The 21,571-nt window shown below is 40.3% G+C and overlaps 2 protein-coding genes across 5 annotated transcripts in view; one reads left to right on the forward strand and one right to left on the reverse strand.

Moving 5' to 3' along the window:
• esama (endothelial cell adhesion molecule a) overlaps nt 1–3,253 on the forward strand; it is a 66,157-nt gene extending 62,904 nt beyond the window's left edge. The window contains exons 7-8 of one of the 3 annotated variants that reach the window (XM_030747169.1): nt 305–857; nt 2,014–3,253. In XM_030747169.1, the coding sequence (XP_030603029.1) occupies nt 305–845 (541 nt within the window). In that variant the 3' untranslated portion in view covers nt 846–857; nt 2,014–3,253. Of the gene's footprint in view, nt 1–304 lie in introns of all 3 variants that reach the window. The other 2 variants (XM_030747170.1, XM_030747168.1) reach the window with 2 other exon arrangements.
• Nucleotides 3,254–4,874: 1,621 nt separating this feature from the next.
• Nucleotides 4,875–21,571, reverse strand: part of fez1 (fasciculation and elongation protein zeta 1 (zygin I)) — a 28,451-nt gene continuing 11,754 nt past the window's right edge. The window contains exons 4-11 of one of the 2 annotated variants that reach the window (XM_030746599.1): nt 18,493–18,580; nt 15,563–15,649; nt 12,547–12,712; nt 8,947–9,254; nt 8,207–8,287; nt 6,140–6,215; nt 5,973–6,038; nt 4,875–5,889 (exon numbers count right to left, since the gene is read on the reverse strand). In XM_030746599.1, coding sequence (XP_030602459.1) covers nt 5,873–5,889; nt 5,973–6,038; nt 6,140–6,215; nt 8,207–8,287; nt 8,947–9,254; nt 12,547–12,712; nt 15,563–15,649; nt 18,493–18,580 — 889 coding nt within the window. In that variant the 3' untranslated portion in view covers nt 4,875–5,872. The remainder of the gene's footprint in view (nt 5,890–5,972; nt 6,039–6,139; nt 6,216–8,206; nt 8,288–8,946; nt 9,255–12,546; nt 12,713–15,562; nt 15,650–18,492; nt 18,581–21,571) is intronic. The other variant, XM_030746601.1, reaches the window with a different exon arrangement.

Genomic DNA, 21,571 nt, shown 5'->3' on the forward strand with positions numbered 1-21,571 from the left:
GACTGGATGAATTGCACTGGAATGCACATTTTGGTGTTGCACATTTCTGAAGCTAAGCTGATTATGATATCACTGGCACTGGGTGTCTGTTTTTGAGGGGTTGCTGCTTCTTGCACCTTCCATCGACTCAATGCTTTTGTTTTGCCCGTGTCAGAGGAGAGCGCCTGTTTAAGAACCCTGCTTTTTCAGATCATGTGATATCAAAAACTAACTACCATATTCCATTACAGTGTTACTATAGTCTAATTATGCATTTTTAAAAGTAATCTCTGCCATTCCACCTTAATATCTGTCTGTCCTCCAGGGAGGATGCTCAGGCTCCCAAGCGTGTGTCATGGGCTAAGAGTGGCATGGGCTCTGACATCATCTCCAAGAATGGCACCCTGTCCTCCATCGCCTCCAGCCCCCACCACAAAGAGCCCTCCCACCAGCACAGCAACCACCACCACCACCACCTGCAGCAGTACCCGCAGCGCCCCCCCTCTGACACTGCATCCATCATCACCCCCACAGGCAGCACTGCCGGCTACAGGCCGTCCCGCCACCAGGGGGCCTCCACCCCCACTCATTACAGCTACAACAACAACACCACCCTGCCACGCGAACAGCCACTGTTGTCTGATGGCGGCAGCAATGGCGGCTCCGTGCCCAGGCCCGAGCGCTACACCCAGCTGCCCCAGGCCCAGGCAGTGCCGCAAACATACAGCCACCCTCAGCTGCAGCTCCAGACTGCGCCGTCCCCGCCACCGCTGCCCACCTCCACCATCATGGCCTCCAACATCACCCGCATGGGAGGCGTGCCTATTATGGTTCCTGCACAGAACCAAGCAGGGTCACTGGTCTAACATTAACTAAAGGAATACCGCCCCTTTAAATTTTTCAAAGGGATTTCATTACTGTTTAGGGACAAATTCAATAAATGAGAAGGTTATTTGCTGATGCCAACAAGCTCTCAGACACACTGTTTACTTGCTTTAATTATACTTAAGTCTTTTATATTCTGTATGCACTGTAAACATTTGAAATTATGTATAGATTTGATTTTCATACATTTGCCCACTGTCCTCTTTTCTACTTTATCAATGCATTTTTAATGTTTTTGTTTTTTAATATTTCGATTTTGAAATGTAATTTCTTCCAAACTCTTTTCTTCCTGCCATTCATGAACAGCAGCTGGATCATCACAGAAGGCATTCCCATTCCCATTCCCAGTCTCATGGAAAGACAGAGTGCCAGTGTGCTACACTTTACCTTCATTTAGAGAAGCTACCTGAAGAACTCAGAGGTCATTATTATTCTGATAGGGGAATGTTGCTCAGTAATCGTGGGTTTACTGTAAAGAGATCTGTGTATTAGGTGTATTTCAGCAGCAGATTTATGAAAAGAAAGAGAAAACAGCATAATGTGTTGTGTGTTATGATAAAGTTTGGCTTTGCAAAGTATCCTAATCCTTTTTTTAATTCTTTTATCTTCTGACTTCACTTCTGCGGGGTTTTCAGCTTATAAAATGCTTTTAGACTCAGTTCTTTAAAAACAGATTAGCAAAAGCTTCTTATCATATTGAGCTCTATTCAGAACTGCAGTGTAGTGACTTTGCTATTATGCGAGTCCCCTCTTGAGTTGTAATAATTTAGAGTGGCCTGCAGCATTCATATTGTAAATATGATGTTTATTTTGGGGGTAGATGTGTGATAGATAGCATAGCACAGCCTGTATGGAACATAATGTAAAGACATATTTGAGACATATTCACCATTTGGACTTATTCTTCTAGACTTTGTGGCACAGAGACCCTACAGCATCAGAGTCACAGTCCCTTCAGACCAAACGCCTGGTGACTGTGAGGATGAAGCTCTCCTCTTTAACAGAGTGGGAGGGAGCAGGCTCAGGGAGTGGAAGCTGTCTTCCGTGGCCAGTAGGGGGGAGAGAAAACCGAAGCCATACACAACGCACGATATTAGACAAATAGCAGAGCAGCAGCAGTTAGTAGATTTTCTAGTTAGAAGGTTGAAAGAATAAATTTGCAACAACCTCCAACAGAACTCTTCCACAATTAGTTGGATGGTGAGGAAAGCAGAGGATTGGAAAGAGATCAGCTAGCAGCATCGCACCAGGCTCAGAACCAGGCTCTGCAACTGATGCCTCCCAAAATGTACCCCCACATTCCCAGTGGCCATTAGTATAATCAATAGTATGATTATTAAATTCCTTGAAAATTCACAGTAGTGGCTGTACGATAACGTGTAGTAAATCTGAGAAAATCCTATAGTTTCTGTACACAGGTATATCCAGTGTACTGCTCAGCATTAGAGTCTTTCGTGTTTTATTGACATAAGTATTACAAATGCTGCTGGACTTTTGACCTTTTCACACTTTCTTCTCTCCTTCAGGCACAAATTTGCGCCAGAATTTTCTTTTGCTTCTAATTTGAAATAGATGGTTCAAATTTGGTTCAAACAATATATTCTATTTCTGTGAACATGTTTTGAATAAAAACTGCTGTGAGTGAGGAACTGGCATGTAAAACCCACGTCAGTAAGAATGTATCCAAATGGTTACAGTAATTTTACTACACGTACACTGAATGATTCCAGAACTTCCTTTTGAAAGTTAGGAACTAAAAGTATTTATTATATTTTCACATATTGGGGCCATGATTTGGAAAAGAAAGGAAAAATGTTGGTGTTCTGCTGTATTGTCATTACACTGGAGCATATGTTTGTTGTTCAGGCTTTTTGTTAATGTGCGCAGATATTTTTACATTTGATTATATTAGATTCTGAAATGAAGCCTGAAGATGCTGAAGGAAAAAACACAAGTTAAAAGTTTAATGTACAAACCACATGTGAATATAAGCTCGAGACCAGAGGCAAATCGAAGGGTTTCATGAAGAGAGAGAGAAAGAGAGGAAATCTGGTTGATGGGCAGGAGTGTCCTTTACAAGTGTACATTATGAACATTAAAATGTATTCAACACAAGCCTTTATTTTTATATCGTATATGTATAAAAGCACATGAGAAAAACTGATAAATGTTTTCTGAACTAAAGAAGTGCTCACTATCACACTGAGTTATAAACCAGCGTGGATTGTATAACTGCTGTGGACAAACTGGTGGCCAAACATGCTTATTTATACAGAAGGCCTAAACTGTAGACAGTAATATGCAGCGTGCACTTGTGTCCTCCATATTTATGTTCATTGAACATGCCTTGTATTATATTTTCAATTAAAATACAAACGATCAGTTGTGAGATTTGTTTTTTGTATTGTTTGTTTTCAAAGTGACAATTGTTTTTGTCATTTTAAATCCTCGGTATGCTCAAAATCAGGATCTTGGAGCCAAATTATACTTCATCCTGTTGGATGAGCTATTGCAAGGGTTCAGACTGAGAGGGAAAGGCTCCTCGCCCTACGGTTGCCTAAGCCGGTGGTTCGAACTATGCAGGAGTCTCATGCACCATCCACTAGGACTGCATACTTGTACCACTGGGGGCTTTTTGGCACTTGATGGGTGGGTCACCAGATGGGTCCCCATAAAGCTGCAGTGCAGGGCATCCTGTAGGTCCTGCAGTCCCCGCTGCAGGCAGGCAAATCTGTTATTACCCTGTGAGGTATGCTGGTAGCAATTAAGGTGACTATTGGTCACTTGGCCCTCAATGAGGATGAATCATTACTGATCTTCTGATTTCTTAAGGGTGCCCAGAGGCTTACAATTCACAGGTCTGGACCCTCAGTAGGACTTGGATTTAGTTCTTGGAGCATGTAGTTCTTTTGTCCTGTCTCTCACCCCCAACTGGTCACAGCAGATGACCGCCCCTCCCTGATCCTGGTTCTGCTGGAGGTTTCTTCCTGCTAAAAGGGAGGTTGTCCTTCCCACTGCCACCAAGTAAATGGTAAATGGACTATTAATTATATCAAAGCATTTTATCCAACATGTTTGCATACATTCATACAAGCACTTTTTTTCTACATCTAAGTGCTTTCTATCTGTCTAACATTTGCATACAGATTCACTCTGATGAATATATTGGGAGCAACTCGAGGGTTCAGTATCTTGCCCAAAGATACTTTGGCATGCAGACTGGAGCAGCCAGAAATCAAACCACCAACCTTGCAATTAGTAGATGACCTGCTCTGCCTCTTGAGCCACAGCCAGCCCTATGCTTGCTCATGGGGGAGTCGTCTGATTGTTGAGGTTTTCTCTGTATTATTGCAGAGCCTTTACCTTACAATACAAAGTGCCTTGAGGCAACTGTTTGTTATGATTTGGTGCTATATAAATAAAATTGAATTAAAAACATAATAGCTATTTTGGTGCAAAAAAGGAATAATGGACATTTTCTATTGTTTTACAATAAAAAGTTAGAAAATAACACTTGCTTGTCAAAGACCAAAATCGTGTCACATAGCATAACTGAGTTTGCTATCATAGCAAAGTGAGAAAAAGAGAAAGCAGGCACCAGATAACTTCCAAAATAATAATAAACTAATTTTCTATGCTATGCTATGAGCAGGAACATTGCCCACCATCATTTAGACACATTAGCAGCAGTTTTATTACGCATTATGTTAAAGTGCTTATAGAAGAAACTCAGCCATTTGGCAGCAACCTTGAAACGCCTTCAGGCATTTATTATGAAGTATTATCTAAATTCATTTCAACACTCCCTGGAAGATTAGAAACTACAATCTTATACTAAAACATATTTCTGATCTTGAGGAAATGAAAATTTTAGTTGGTGTGTTTTTCATAAGTTACACAAAATTTAATCTTTGAAGGAAAAGACTGAAATTAAACAAAATATAACTCATGTAACCGACCAAGAGTCATCACACAATCTGCTAAACAGAGAGAAGCACATGAACACACCATTAGGGTACAATGTTTATTAGAATTTGCAATTAGCGATGTAACATTCACCTACATGACACAAAGGAAGTCATAAATATGCTAATATGCACACGTTTATTGAAATGAGCTTCTTTCATCAGGGATGATATCCAAGGAAATTTAGTGATATGCCTCCATGGAGCTGAACAGGGTGGAATGCACAGATGCCTGTCACTCTGATGACACAGTAAATAAAAGTACAAAATAAACAGAGTTCATATCAAATATTTAGATACACATAAAAAGAAATTAGAAAAAGTCAGAAGAGCACTGGATAATTAGTGAAAGAAAAAGTAAAGAAACAAGCTTTGTAATGCACTGCACTGCACTGCACCTGTAATAGTATTGTGTTTCCTTTTATTCACATGCAGTTACAGTGCTAAGTTGGCAGATAAAGGTGCATGGCTTTTGTATTCAAATGAATCATTTTTCATCAGAAACCATACAAGGAGGTGTGTGTGGATGCAGTATGCCATTTAATTTGTCTGACAGTGTAGTCCTTATGAATCAGTGAACAAAACCATCGTTGGTTAAGAGGTCAGATTATGAATAAGAGTCAAAAACCTGGAAACAATGAAAGTCTGTTAAATACAAATAAAAGAAAACACAGTAAAATAATGAAGGAAAAGAAAGCAGCGATAACTCTGTATCACTGCACCAAAGTGGTGTCGTGATCATTAATAGCATGTCATGCTCCATTAGTGAAGTCTGTTAAAGTGGGAATCAGCCGTTCCACTTGTTATTCGGAGGGACGTCATTTTGTGGCCTGAGCTTGATGTGCAGGGAAGGGAGGAAGTGAGCTCAGCGAAAGGCAGTAGTCATAGTTGAGGTGAATACGATAATGTTGATGGTGAGGATCCATGGTTGATAATGGTAAAAGAGGGGAGGTCATGCAGCTTGAACCAGAGGAGCGTAAGGTTAGAAATGCCCTTGGAGAAGGAGTTTTCCATCCTACTGTTAGCTCTGGCTTGGTGGTGCTTTAGGTTGGACACAAGACTGGAGAGGAAGAAATAACAAAGTGTCTTGATATAGTTTTGCAAAATCCAGAAGTTCAGATAGGCAATATTCCATGTGTTTACCTTTTAATATGTAGTCAGTCAGCAGTGTAGGCACCTTCTCACTGTCCTCCTTTATGGCATAGAGTACTACATGCAAAAAGCAGACAATGAAGCTTAATCTACCAACTCTGCCTGTGTACTTATTTTTGATTTGTCTCTATAATTCAGATGTTCTGCTCTGGTCTTACTTTTTGTGAGCATTTGCAGGTCTTCCACAGATGGAGGGGTGCTTTTCTTCTCATACGGAATAACCGTGTTTAGGTACTGCAGCAGAGTCAAGGACAGTCAGAAGGGTTTCTATTACTAACCACTGCTAATTATTATATCAAAATTACACAATGCTAAAAAAAGAAATCAACTTTCATAAATGCTAATTAGTCACTTTCTCCCAAAGAAAATTAACAGCAGTTAAATTATTGGAAATATTAATTGTGAAGCAGAAACCACCAGGTGTTTTAGTTAGCTTAGCTTAGCTTAATCTGGGGAGAGGGGAGGAATAACTGGCCTCTGTAAAAGCTACCATAAGCATAACTAATAATGATCAATACTTTTTAAATACTTTTTCAACCTTTGGAGCAATATTTGCTTTTGCTATACTTTAATTGTATCGAGTACATTTAAGCTAATAAGCTGTTGGTTGTAGCTTCATATTCCAATCAACATGAGAGTGGTACCAATCTGTACAGCTACTTTTCCTAAATGTTGTGCAGTTCTGCTAAATTACCATGTACCCTGGTAAGACGTGAGCCACCTTCATGCTACTGGTAAACCCAGAGTTAACCCTGAAGTTACCCGGATAAGCACAAACCCTGCTTCATAGTACAGTAATCCCTCACCTATCGCAGGTGTTACGTTCCAGGACAACCAGCGATAAGTGAAAATCCGCAAAGTAGGGACGCTATATTTATTTTAATACTTATACATTATTTTAGTAGTTATAAACTATTTTAGGTTTTTATAAACCCTCCCCACACACTTATACACCAAATATATACATTACTGTACAACACGTACTACGCATGTGAATAACGAGTACCGCAAAAACCCGCGAAACAGCGAAAATACCGCAATAAATATTTTACACTAATATTGATTGAAAACCCGCGAAGTAGCGAGGGATTACTGTACAGCCCTCTGACCGCAAACCCTTGAACCTGAACCATCTATCATTCCAAACCAATCAAAACACTTAGGGAGCCTATAAAAGACATTTCTTGCAGTATTTTGCATATCATGCATGCTACCAACATACATAATAGTGACCATTATCACAAATGAACTTCTTACCAAATGAAGAAAAATCTACAGCACTGATGAGCCAAAACATTATGACTGTGCAACATTCATTTGATTCTCCACATGCCACCAAAACAGTTCCAACCCAGCAAGACATGCACTCTGCAAGAGCTCTGACTGGACTCTATTCTCTTTCTCTTGAAGTGGAATTTCAAATGAAAAAACTTTGGCAAGCTGCTGCTAAGAAATTTCTGCACTCAATGTTGGAACCATTGACATTAGTGTCTCTGAGCAGCTACTACAATAAAGCTGTCACCATTTTGATAAAACATGAGTGATGCCATCCATGAATATCCATGAATACTACCACAACGTGGTGTGCAATTCTGACTAGTATTTGCTTCTCAAACCAGCCACAATATGATCCAGTTCCTAAGAAGCACAGAGTCAGAAATGGCTTCACACTGATGCTGTCCTGTTGTATGAGCTGCAAAGTGCTGTACTTCCAAATCACAGTTTGTCTTCAAGCACATCTCCCAGATGTTTGACTGAAACCAGAGTGTACTTTTTCTGCTGAAGTGTTAAGAAACAGGACTCTGCCCAGAGCATTGTGCACCCTCCACCTGCTTGTCTTCTTTCCACAGTGCAGTCTCTCAGTTCAGCCCAGCTAGGCTCGCCTATTTCCCTTGCATCAGTGAACCTTGGGAAGCCAAAACCCTGCATCTGGCTCCAGCTGCTGGGTGCAGCTGCTGTCCAGAGGCACCTAACAGGCAGGAGGTTCTCTTACACAGTCGACTGGCCATCTTTACGCCTATCCATTTCTCCCACATTCCACTGGCTGACTGAAGAACCAACTGTTTACTTACATCATTACATAATTTGTTCCATCTGTGAGCATTCATAATAGTTTGGCTCATCTGTGAATCTGCATGTATTTTATTTTTATTTTTACTTTAAATTTCTGAACACTTTTTGAGTTTAAAACTCATGAGAGTGTATTCAGAGATATTAAACCTTACCTGCTTGTCATTCCCTGTGCTTCCAAATGTCTGTCTGATGCCTGTCTGCAGAATGTTGGAAAGCCCCTCCATGCTGAAACGCTGTAGGTCACACACACACACACACACACACACACACACACACACACACACACACACACACACACACACACACACACACACACACACAAAATAATATTATTTTTATCACAAATGACCAATTTCTATAACAAAATTAGTGTTTTAATCAAAATAAAAGACGCTCTGAAATGATGAAGCACAGTTCTGACCCTTCAGCAGACCTCAGCATTGTATCATTGCACAATTTATTGTGTATACTGCATCTGCATCATTAAGCCATTCATATTACTTCAGTAATAGAGACTTAGGTACCAGCAGTCAGACTGCTGCTGCTACTTTGAATGCAGGGAAATCCATTAGGCAGTTTCTCTGTTACTGGACAGGACTGGACTGGGCTATTACTGTACACAGATGATGGGTCACAGCCACTTTATAATCTTTCCTGGAAGATATATTAGAGGCTAATGGCCTTTAAGATCCATTATGCTAACAGTTAGAGAGGTGGAAAAAAGGAAAAGCTTTCAGGCACTATGAATTACCTTTATGTAATTTCCACTGATAGGATTAAGAAAGGGTGCTACACGTTTATAAACATACCTCACTGACAAAAAATATTGTTATATCATTAACATTAGTGACGGTGGTGAAAGCACAAGTTTGCGGGCCAAAGATATACTCACCTTGACGAGCATGGTCCCCGTCTTCTGGCCTGTGGAGCTGGGGCTGCCTCCGTTCACAGGCCCCGTCCCTCCCGCCTGCAGGCTCAGGGCCTTGTCCCGACGTCTGCGTTTGCTGCTGTCTCGTTGCTCCTTCTGCCTGTTCTGCACTTCCATTAGTGCTGTGATGAATGTGTTCTTCACCTCCTTCTCAAACTCCAGCTCATCACGACGAGCCAGCTGGCTGACAAGCTCCTCTGAGTACTCACGGATGGCGACTTCCACCCGGTGCAGCAGTTCAACAAGTGCTGAGCTGGGCATCAGGCTCAGGCCTGCAGGATGGAAGGATGAAAGTTGATGTGAGAGGGGAAAGGGTGTGGGAATCCTTTAGAGTTCATCAGGATGCCAACAGCAAACTGATATTCTTTAACCAGAGTCTGATTTCACCATAACGCTGCTTGGAATCTGTGACACTGTGACAATATCAATACTGTGATTATGCAGTAAAGGAGTATAAGTGAAGGAGACAGTATTTTGTAAAAACACAGTTGATATGATGTAATCATTGATGCCTAAAGACATTATCTGTGGCTGCTCATAATGGTTTTGTTCATCTGGGAAGTTTTTAGAATTATAAATTTGATCATGTAAATGTAAAATGCATGCTGTGGCTGGTGTGTGCAACAGAGAAAACAATATTATATTACACTCACACTAGATATATTAATATGACTTCCACTTACTGCTAGTACAATTTGATAAATGGGACTATATTCTTGAATTATTTTGTGCACTGTGCAGGCTAGTTTAGTGCAACAGCATCATGAAAGGTGTACTTGAGTGGAAAGCCAGGTATATCAGGTTTCTGTAGTTAACTGCAGAGGAAAATACTATAACTTTAAGAAGTCATGCAATAATAAAACCTATACATGAATTAGTCAATGTTAATACCAATACCTAATGTTTAGTGATGACCCTTTTTTTTATTTACGTGTCTCTCAAATTTAATTAAACAATAAAAACAAGGGCTGTTTAATTAAGCACAAATTTCCCCCAAATACTGTCAGATTCATTTTATCTGTATCAGTAATACTTCATTTTAATGGAATGTATTTCTCCTTTCCTAAAAAACTGCAGTTAATTCTTTAATCCCCATATTTGTGTGTTATTCCACTTTACCTACATTTAAGTACCAATAAGGAGCAGGTCAGTATTTACTTAGTACCTGATTCATAAAGCAAAATTACAGAATAAAGCAAAACCTGCATTTAGAGAGTGTTATATAAAAAAGAAGCAGATGTGAACAAAACAGCTGGTCTTTTCATGGCTGTTAAACATCAAGTGTTTCCAACACTTTGGTATATGTGACCCCCTTAAAGGAAGGCAGTTTGTATGGCCCATATTGTACAGATTGATCATGAATTGTGTGACGCACAGTCATGGGGGGATTTTTGTTTTGCTCATTCTTCAGGATGCTTTTGGGCAGAAGAAAAGACAAAAATTAGGCAAATTATTCCATCTAAAAACAGAATAATTTTGTTTTACAGTTGAATTTGCATGTTTTTTTGTTTATTTGTTTACTTGTTAAGAACCACTGAACCTAAGTATGTAAAGGTGAGAACCTTGGATTTTTTTCCTTATATAATCAAACAACTGCCAGTTAGGTCATTACAATATAGAAGTGAATCTAAACTTAAACATGAACATATCTACACTGGCTCCCAGTGTATGTCCAGTACCAACTGAAAGTTTGGACTGGTACTGTATGCATCTGTAACCACTTCTCAGCGGTGCGAGAAGAATTAAACATTTTTCTGAAGTAAAAGTAGAAATGAAAATAGCTGTTAACAAATAAAACATGCAGGCAGCATTCAGGTACAATGGCCAATCAAGGGAAATATTAATTTTCTTATTTAGTAGACTGTATGGTGGCTTAATTTACTGTATAACAATTGTACATTACATCATTCTTGACATGATGACGATAAAAATCCAGATCAGTACAGTAAGTAACTATAGCCATCAGCTACATGGGGCGAGGTAGAAAGTACACTGGAAATACCTGTAGCTTTCCTGAATTACATTAATTAGTTAACTTTACTTGGGAATGAAGAATCTATGTTTATTTTACTAGCTTTTATTAAGTTACTGTATGGTGAAAATAAAAGTTTACTCATTGTTTTGGGGTGATGTTAGCTTTAAGTAACAACAAAAGAAACAAAGACACTGTTTCTGTACATTGTCATTATTATGCAGATGATACCCAGCTTTATCTATCCATGAAGCCAGATGACAGATTAGTTGAAGCCAGATCAATTGTCAATCAATTAGTTAACCTGCAGGAATGTCTTAAAGACATTAAGGCCTGGATGACCTCTAATTTCCTGCTTCTAAATTCAGATCAAACTGAAGTTCTTGTACTCGGCCCCACAAATCTTAGAAACATGGTGTCTAAGCAGATACTTACTCTGGATGGCATTACTTTGGCCTCCAGTAACACTCTGACTCAATTTTGACATATCTACATAAACATGTAGGACCGCTTCTTGCATTTGTGCAATAATGTCTAAAATTCAAAACATTCTGTCTCAGAGTGATGCTGAAAAGCTAATTCATGCATTTATTACTTCTAGGCTGGATTATTGTAATTCATTATTATCAGGCTGTCCTAAAAGCTCCCTGAAAAGCCTTCAGCTGATCCAAAATGCTGCAGCTAGAGTACTGACAGGGACTAGAAAGAGAGAGCAGATTTCTCCCATATTGGCTTCTCTTCATTGGCTCCCTGTTAAATCTAGAATAGAATTTAAAACCCTTCTCCTCACATACAAGGTCTTGAATAATCAGGCCCCATCTTATCTCAAAGACCTCATAGTACCCTATCACCCCAACAGAGCACTTCTCTCTCAGACTGCTGGCTTACTTGTGGTTCCTCGGATACTTAAGAGTACAATGGGAGGCAGAGCCTTCAGCTTTCAGGCCCCTCTTCTGTGGAACCAGCTCCCAGCTTGGATTCAGGAGACAGACACCCTCTCTATTTTTAAGATTAGGCTTAAAACGTTCCTTTATGATCAAGCTTATAGTTAGGGCTGGATCAGGTGACCCTGAACCATCAGTTGTTACACATAAATAGGCCTATAGGCTGCTGAGGGGTTCCCGTGATGCACTCTGCATTTAATCATTAGTTATTATTAATCTCTCTCTTCCACAGCATGTCTTTTGTCCTGCATCTCTCCTCTCACCCCCAACTAGTCACAGCAGATACCTGCCCCTCCCTGAGCCTGGTTCTACTGAGGTTCTTGTTAAAAGAGAGGTTTTCCTTCCCACTGTCACCAAGTACTTGCTCATACATGCTCATATAACATGTGCACAACTTGCAAGATGAATTGTTATTGCAACTGAGAGTCAGTTGTCCCAGAACATTATATCCTTGCCATCAATATAAATGGCCTTCGTGTTGGAACTTCCATGAAAAGGATGATGATCATTTTCATGCTCTGATTTAAGGCAATGACCATTATCAGGAGAGTCCCACCTTTGATATATTGCTTTTAGTATGAAATGAGGAGGATTACATAAGTGAAAAACAAATAAATAACCAGAAGCATAGATTATTCTCAGCTTTACCCTCATAGGAGCAGTTGTTGTTTGAAGCCTGTGACAGCTGCCTGATCTCCTCTAGCAGGGACGAACTGGTCCTGGTGGAGCAGTGACTGACCTCTTCTTCATCCTCCTCCTCAGTTTCACCAGGATCTGGAGAATTCTCCATCATTTCAACTATCTCCTCAATGACCTTGAAGACAGAAATAGATAGAGGTGTGTGGGTTGATAGGAAAAAGATTAGGAGGCAGGTAACGACACCCATCCATTTATTAGTATCCACTCTAAATTGCTCTTTTATAAGAAACATTTCATGTAAGATCCTCACTGGTTTTTTTCAAAGGCTGTAGCAAAGATGCAGGCTACAGATGCTTTAAATTAGGCATTGGCCTAAATACCTCTATGACTGGGGAACAGTACACTCCACACAGAGTAGTTTTATTGGAATGATAAAACATTAGAGATTAACTGGGTGGAATTCAGTGAACTACCTAAATAAGAATGCAACTTCCAATCATACAATATTTGGTGTTTTCAGGGTCATCTTTTTATGCTGATGTACATGCACAGATGTATATGTCCATTAATTCATCAGAGCTCTCATAGTAGCTGGACTCTGACTATAGAATAACTTTATTTTGTTTTATGTAATATTACGATAGTCCAGAGACATGCAGTTAGTGGGGTTAGGTTAATTGGTGATTCTAAATTGTCCATAGGTGCGAATGGTCGTCTGTCTCTCTGTGTTAGCCCTGCAACAGGCTGGTCACCTGTACAGGGTGTACCCTGCCTCTCGCCCTATGACAGCTGGGATAGGCTCCAGGCCTCCCACAACCCTGCAGGGGATAAGTGGAAGAGGATGGATGGATGGATGGATGGATGGATGGATGATGATATCAGCTATATGTCAACTCAATTCTATGCCCAATGAGACAATCTCTGAGATGAAATGTTGTGACCACTCACCATCACAGAATATCTTCTGTGTTCATCATTGACAATGATCATCTTTTAACAGATCCTGTCTCAGAGTGAAACTGAAAATCCTTCTCCTCACATAAGGTCTTGAATAATCAGGCCCCATCTTATCTCAAAGACCTCATAGTACCGTATCACACCAACAGAGCACTTCTCTCTCAGACTGCTGGCTTACTTGTGGTTCCTAGGATACTTAAGAGTAGAATGGGAGGCAGAGCCTTCAGCTTTCAGGCCCCTCTTCTGTGGAACCAGCTTCCAGCTTGGATTCAGGAGACAGACACCCTCTCTATTTTTAAGATTAGGCTTAAAACTTTCCTTTATGATCAAGCTTATAGTTAGGGCTGGATCAGGTGACCCTGAACCCTCCCTTGGTTACGCTGCAATAGGCCTAGGCTGCTGGGGGGTTTCCATGAAGAACAATAAGGTTACCCTACATTATAAAGCACCTTGAGGTGACTGTTGTGATTTGGCGCTATATACATAAAAGTGAATTGATCTAAATTGAATCATTAATTATAATTAATCTCTGTCTCTCTTCCACAGTAGGGTTTAATCCCGGGATCCGGGATTCCCGGGAAATGCGATCAGAACCATTTCCCGTTTCCCGGGAAACGTTAGACGGGAAACCGGGAAAAAAGTCGCGCGCGTCGATTTGACTTTCAGAAAGAAAAGAAAGCTTCAGAAAGTTAAATTTAAGGAAATATTGAGAGAAGGGTTCGTTTAATGCGAAAAGCATTACTCTTCATTTCAGGCACGTTCAGCCTCCGTTTAAGGCTTCAGCCTTCATCTCAAGCGTTTTAATAGAGGTATTACACAGTTGTACTTTTTTCCTCTTTAATTTGTTGAAATCGTAGGCAATGTGTTTACCCTGAGGTATTTTGTATTATATAATTTTATATTATTATATATTGTTATATTGCATTATATAGCCTATAAAATATGCCTGCCCTGAACAATAAAGAAATATCTGTTTAACTTCGAGTGTTTCTTTTCCTCGTTTGCAGCCGCTTACTAACAATCATGAATTAGGATACGGGCCTAATGTGTGAAGAAATTATCATGAAATAGATTGCTTTAACATATTTCGCTTTTAAAATGGAGTTGAGTAAAATGTATATTTTTTAGGCTATAAGGATTGGCCAGTTTTTCAATAGACGATTCACAGCGAACCTACTTTAACCCTCAGACACGGTGTTATAAATTTGCTGTTGCCAGAATGGCAATGACCAAGTCGTAGTGCATTACTCAAGGCCCTGTGTTATGCCATATTATAGTGAAGTACGGTAGTTAACTTTTCAATGACTATTACAGCGTTCCACTGGTGGAGATATAGTGCAACAGATGTCGCCACGACAGCGTGGCTGAGCCTTTATCAATGCTGTGGAGATGAACCGTATTGTTTTGCACCAGCAATTGTAAAATATCTTGGTATAATTCCATGTACAATGGAGGAATATTCTTATTATATTTGTTAAGGGAATGTTGAGGAACGATACAACACCGCATAGCTCGAGCACTCGAATGTCCAGATGTAGGTTTTATTGCGTTAATCAAGCCGACGTTGCCCCCTACTGGGCATAACAGGACATAGCTGGAAAGCTACCTCTACAATATCAGAATAGGTTAAGGCCGACACAGGCTACAGAAGGCCTAATTAAAATAAAAAAATAAATAAACTTTTTCCCGGGATTCCCGGGAAATGGCTCGTCATTTCCCGGGATTTGATTCATGTCATTTTCGGGAAAAATATTAAACCCTATTCCACAGTGTGTCTTTTGTCCTGTCTCATGGGGGGGGGGGGGGGGGGGGGGGGGGGGGGGGGGGGGGGGGGGGGGCTCTGTATGATTGTAGTGTCTTTACAATATAAAGCACCTTGTGGCAACTGTTGTTGTGATTTGGCACAACACAAGATGATAAGGACTTAAAAGGATTTTTCTCATGACGCAGACAAACACACACACACACACACACACACACGCACACACACACACACACACACACACACACGCACACACACACACACACACACACACACGCACGCACACACACACACACACACTCAAACCTGATCTGCTGTAATAAGAGGCTCTTCATTCAGGCAGTTGGCATTGTCATTCTTCTCGTTCATCTCCTCCTCCTCTTTTTCATGAATCTGCAAAATGTGAAACCAGACGACGTTAACGATGCCAACAGATTACTATGGAGAGGCATCATATGTTGCCTTCTTTGCATTAGAATAATAAATAAAAATATGCAGTGATTTTGTAAAAGAACTAAAATCAGTGTGTTTCAATGAGAGCTCATTCTGGGGTTACACTCATGTCAAAGTCTTATGCTTTAATATTTAAAAGGTTTTACATAATTTACTGATACATTACATTACTATTACTTTTTTTAAAAAATGCCCTTTTCATTGTTAAAATATGTAAATGGATGATATCCTATTTACATGGGGAATTGATTTAGTAGAGGAGGAGGATAGAGACACTACCAGTAAGCTTAATACAAAAAGGAAAGTTTTAAGCCTAATCTTAAAAATAGAGAGGGTGTCTGTGTCCTGAACCCAAACTGGGAGCTGGTTCCACAGGAGAGGGGCTGAAAGCTGAAGGCTCTGCCTCCCATTCTACTTTGGGAACTCTATGAACCTGCAGACTGAGAGTGAAGTGATCTATAAGTGTAGTATGATACCACAGTGTACCTGATGATTCAGCACTTTGTATGCGAGGAAAATGACTTTACGTTCAGTTCTGGATTTAAAAGGGAAACAGTGAAGAGAAACTAATAACAATATGATCTGTATAATCAGTGTTTTTGAGATAAAGTTTTGAGAATAATGCTGCCAATTACCTTATTAGACAGATTACTGTGAAATTCTCTGCTAGACATCATGGCTAATAGCAGAACTGTAATGGTCCTCTGACTTTTCATATAGCACCACCACATACAAATACATGTAATGTCATCTATTAAAATATATCCATTTTTTGAAATATCTTTACTTGGTGAAAATTTCCTGAAACTGACATTTCTGTCAACTTTGTGTGAAATGAATAGACTACTATTACAGAGAAATCCAAGCCAAGTTCGAGTAGAAAAACTTTAAGAAAGTTCTGCTGTTCAAAAAAAAATCTTTGAATGATTTTCTCAAGGATTTTAGAAACAAACAGCAGGTTAGCAATGGGTCTAAAATTTTATGAAGAATTCAAACCTGTTTCATTAATCAGCGGGTGCACCACTGCGTTTTCAAAGTGATCAAATATAGCAGAGGAGGGGGCTGGAATTGAGGGGTCATGCACAGATGGTAATATAGAGGCCCTGAGTGAAAATATTCAGCTGATAAAAAAGGGAAGGAACTCTTCACAGAGAGCTGAGGTGCCATCAATACAGTTACCCTGAACATGAGACAGAGTCAATTTTTTTTTTAATAGAACCCGAAGATTGTTGCAGTTTTCCAGCATGAGGTCTATAAAATATTTTATTTTGGCCCCTTTCACAGACTTTTGATAGTGACTCCACAGGTCCCTTTATATGAGGAGCAAATACTGCAGTTTGTCCTTTTCCCACATGCACTCAGCTTTTTGGCACTGGCATCTACTGTAGCCTCCAACTCAGGTCATTTATCCAAGGCTCAGATTTAATTTTAGGCCACCTGATTTTCAGTGGAGCCACCAAGTCCAGAGCAGCTTCACTAGTGGAATCCAGCCATGAACCAATTTCCTCAGTACCATGGTGCATGGGAATGACGCAGCTCTGAAAAGCAGCTGAGAACACGGGTTTGACAGGATCACGTACCAGAGAAATGTCAAATAAAACAGGCATGTGATCTGGAAACACAGCATCACATATTTGTGCATTCAAAACAGATAAACCAACAGACAAAACCATGTCAAGAATGTGTCCACACTCTTGTGTAGGACCAGACATGGACTATACAAAATTAAGAGTCAATGATATCTAAGAAGTCCATGGCCATAGGCATGTGTGAACAACACACACGGACATTAAAATCACCAACAATAAGGACTCGGCCATATTTTGGCATGATTTGAGCCAGAAAGTCTGAAAAATCAGTGGTAAGGCCTGGGGGTTAGTTAGCAGCTGTCTATAAAAGGCTGCCAGTGAACATCAAGGGCTGTTGCTGGAACCCTGTCCCACCACTGGGCTACATTGTTTTATTTCATGTTATGTTTTGTGTCTGTCAATGTCTGTGAATAAACCCCTGATGGGTCAGCACCTCATCTCTGCCTCAAGCCTACGGGCCACGCTAACACTGGCCCTCACCGGCCCAAACATCGCCTAGACTGCTAAGTGTCTGCTGTCCAGCTGTATCTGACAGGCAGTTAAGGGAGTGGAGGAGGAGGGAGACATCTGCTGAATGCCAGGCCAGTCAAGGTTGGTCAAGCGTGCTTTCAAGTGTCAGCATTAAATTAAGCTTTTAAAAGCAGGAACCAGTCATTCTCTCCATTTTACCACATCAAGATGAAAAATGAAAAATGATGACTGGATTTGCCTTTAAGAAAAACATCATACTTTTTCTTACAAACACGTTAGATGAAAATTAGTGAATTTAGTTAACCAATCATGAATTTCGATGTTCCTTCATCACTACAAAGAAAGGTGTGACTGTGAGAGCTATTTCCTGGGGTTGTGAATGTGAATTTTCTGGGTCAGGCATTTCATGTTAGCATGAAATGTGTAAACAAACATTAGAGTAGACCAGAGAATTAGCTGTCCATTCATTCAGCACAGTTTCTAGCAGCCATATTACACCATAGTTTATAGGATGGTGAGCTGAATACTGTACATATGGTTTGAATTCAGTTCACTTCAATTCACTTACAGTACATTTATATTTAATACTAGTTTACAACAGCAATCATCTCAAGGTGTATAGAAATGCTATAAAACAATTCCTAGCAAAACAAATGATTATTGTAGACCAATCTGAAAAAAAAAAACCAAAAAACATATAGAGTGATAAAAAGTGACATGTACCTCCTGGTCAGAAATATTGCCGTTGAGTCCTTCTGAGCCAGTGCCGTCCCAGGTGGAGATGTAGTTGTCAGTTAGAGCATCCCACACACTGCAAAACAACACAGACCCATGTAAGCAATGCAAACTTGCACAAGCAAATAATGAACAGCAGTATAAAGACACAATCTTTGCCAACTATTTTAAGCTGTTTCACAAATGAACTGTGGGAATAGATTTGTTTTTCTGAATCTACTCGTCCCTGTCTTCAGCAGCCTGCAACTCAGTCAATATTTCATTGTGGTAATGATGGTGGTCAATGTGTGGAGTTCAATGCTGCAGAGGAACAATGCACTATAGAAAAGAAGTACAGCTTACTACTCGTTAATCGGTATCCTTAGCAGAGATTTAGATAAAGTTCCTCACATCATTGTGCAAGTGTTCTCCAACTGGAACCTGGAGCGAGCGTCCGTCTGAGGAGGAGTGACATAAAACTGGGAGAGAAGTGTCCTTTGTGTGTGTGTGTGTGTGTGTGTGTGTGTGTGTGTGTGTGTGTGTGTGTGTGTGTGTGTGTGTGTGTGTGTGTGTGTGTGTGTGTGTGTGTGTGTGTTTTCATTCGCTCAGAGGTTGGCTTGGGCCTGTTGCCCTGCTCCCAGTGGCACTGCCCCTGCCCACTTACACAGTGGACCCCATTGAGATGGCAGCTTACCTCACCAGTCATGCCTGCATGTCATGGCTGCACACAGCACGCCAAAGTTTCCATCCACAGATAAGAAAAAAGAGGGAATTTACTAAATTAAAAAAGAGGCCATAGTTTCCCTATAACTTAACAAAGCCTCATGATACCATTCTGCCTCATGCCTGTGATGTACTTTTTTAGGAGGAAGATCGGAATTTTCAGCTTATGATGATTAGGATTCTTAACAGGACTGGTTGCATAGTTTGCTGTTCTATATTAATGAGGTATTACACTGCAAAGCAATTTTAACCATTTATTTGTATTGCTTTAAAACTAAAGAGCTTAAATTCTGCATGCAGAAACAAAAGTTTATAACTGTCAACAATTCAATTCAATTCAATTTTATTTATATAGCGCCAAATCACAACAAACAGTCGCCTGAAGGCACTTTGTATTGTAGGTAAAGACCCTACAATAATACAGAGAAAACAATCAAACTGTAGGCACATAAAAGTGGCTGCAACAAACATCATCTTAAAGAAGACTGTTACTGTGTAGGTAACATGCTGCAACAATGTACAGTGAAGTGTATTTTCTAACCTTTGGACATCTATTTTGCTACATGGTATTAAGAACCTTCTGAACAACAAGTCATGCTATGGATTTCTCTGACATACCAGATTTTTAACTACAGGGTCCTAATATATTGGCACAGGATACAGTCTGACCATGATATACTGGTCAGACTTTATCCAGTAATAATATATTGTTACAGGAACAGGTGGTATGTCTGACTGAAATGTATATGTACTGGTTTGGGTGAAAATGGGATAATGGATACACTGTATAAATACACTGTGATTTCTATTTGAACAATAGCAATATTGGGTATTGGTACTGGAGGGGCACATGTAGCAACAACAACACAAACAACACCAACAAAAAAAACATAAAATATAACACAAATCTACTTCTCACTCCCTGGTGATGGTGGTGTGTGTCCGGTCCTCTACCAGAAGCTTGGGAGTTTGAGGGTTCTGTGCAGTTTCATATATCTGAGTGCATTGTTATTGGATCGTTACGGCATTGTGTCACTTCCTGTTCCTATGTACAGTGGTGTTATTCTGCAGGTTAATCTGTGTAGCTCATTTGATTACCAATGCTATCAATGTTATCTGAAGCATACTTTCAGTTGAATCACCTGCAAATTATATTCATAGTATTCACTCACTGTGTCTTTAGGGATTCACTAGCTTGTGTACCTATTAGCTTAGCTCTTAGCCGAATCACTAACAGACTGGCTTCTTTATCTATTTCTCCTGCACTTCCCTGCTCAGTGTCTCACACAGAAGAAATCCTGAAACTGCTGGCTAAGAACAAACATTTAGTAAAATTATCATTGTTGTTGGCTGTAATGACACCTGGTTGCATCAATCCCCTATCCAGAGTTGACACCAGGAAGCTGAGTTGTAGTCATACACTCCTCTCTCTGCAGCTTCTCTCCTATTGTCACCTCCCCTAAACCCCATCCCCATAGAGACTAGGTGCTCTCAGACCACCCCAATCAACAATATATATATATTTGTCTCTGGAGCTTGAAAAAGGCGACTGGACTTCTTTTTGTTTCTTGAAGACGTTTCACCTCTCATCCGAAAGGCTTCTTCAGTTCTCAACCAAATGGTGGAGAGACCCAGGTATTTAAACCCCTGTGGGCGTAGTCCCACAGGGGGTTTACCGGAAGCCCACACACACAGACCAGTATCTCCTCTTTGACTCCCACCACCCTCTGGAACACAAACTTGGGGTGATCAGGACCCTACAACACCGTGCGGAAAGTGTTCCCTCTAAGGCAGAAGGGAAGCATAAGGAACACACACACATTAAGAAAGCCCTCAAAACATGCGGTTACCCCAACTGGGCCTTCATCAAATCAGCTAAGATGCACAGGAATGAAGGCCAAACACAAACTACAGAGAATAGGAAGGACAAGAGGAACAACATTGTCATCCCATATGTGTCAGGCTTGTCAGAGAAACTCAGAAGAATTTTCTCCAAGCATGACATCTCAGTATACTTCAAACCAAGTCACACCCTAAGACAAAAACTGGTTCATCCCAAGGACAAACCCGCCAAACACAAGATCAGCGATGTAGTGTATGCTGTTCAGGGCAGTGAAGAGTGCTCGGACCTCTACATTGGTGAAACCAAACAGCCTCTTCACAAACGAATGGCACAACATAGAAGAGCCACTTCGACAGGACAAGATTCAGCAGTACATCTGCATCTGAAGAAAAAAGGGCACTCTTTTGAGGATGCCAATGTTCACATTTTGGACAGGGAAAACAGATGGTTTGAAAGAGGAGTGAAAGAAGCCATCTATGTCCACTGTGAACAACCATCATTGAACAGAGGAGGTGGATTACG

The sequence above is a fragment of the Archocentrus centrarchus genome, chromosome 14, assembly GCF_007364275.1.
Source record: "Archocentrus centrarchus isolate MPI-CPG fArcCen1 chromosome 14, fArcCen1, whole genome shotgun sequence".
NCBI lineage: Eukaryota > Metazoa > Chordata > Actinopteri > Cichliformes > Cichlidae > Archocentrus > Archocentrus centrarchus.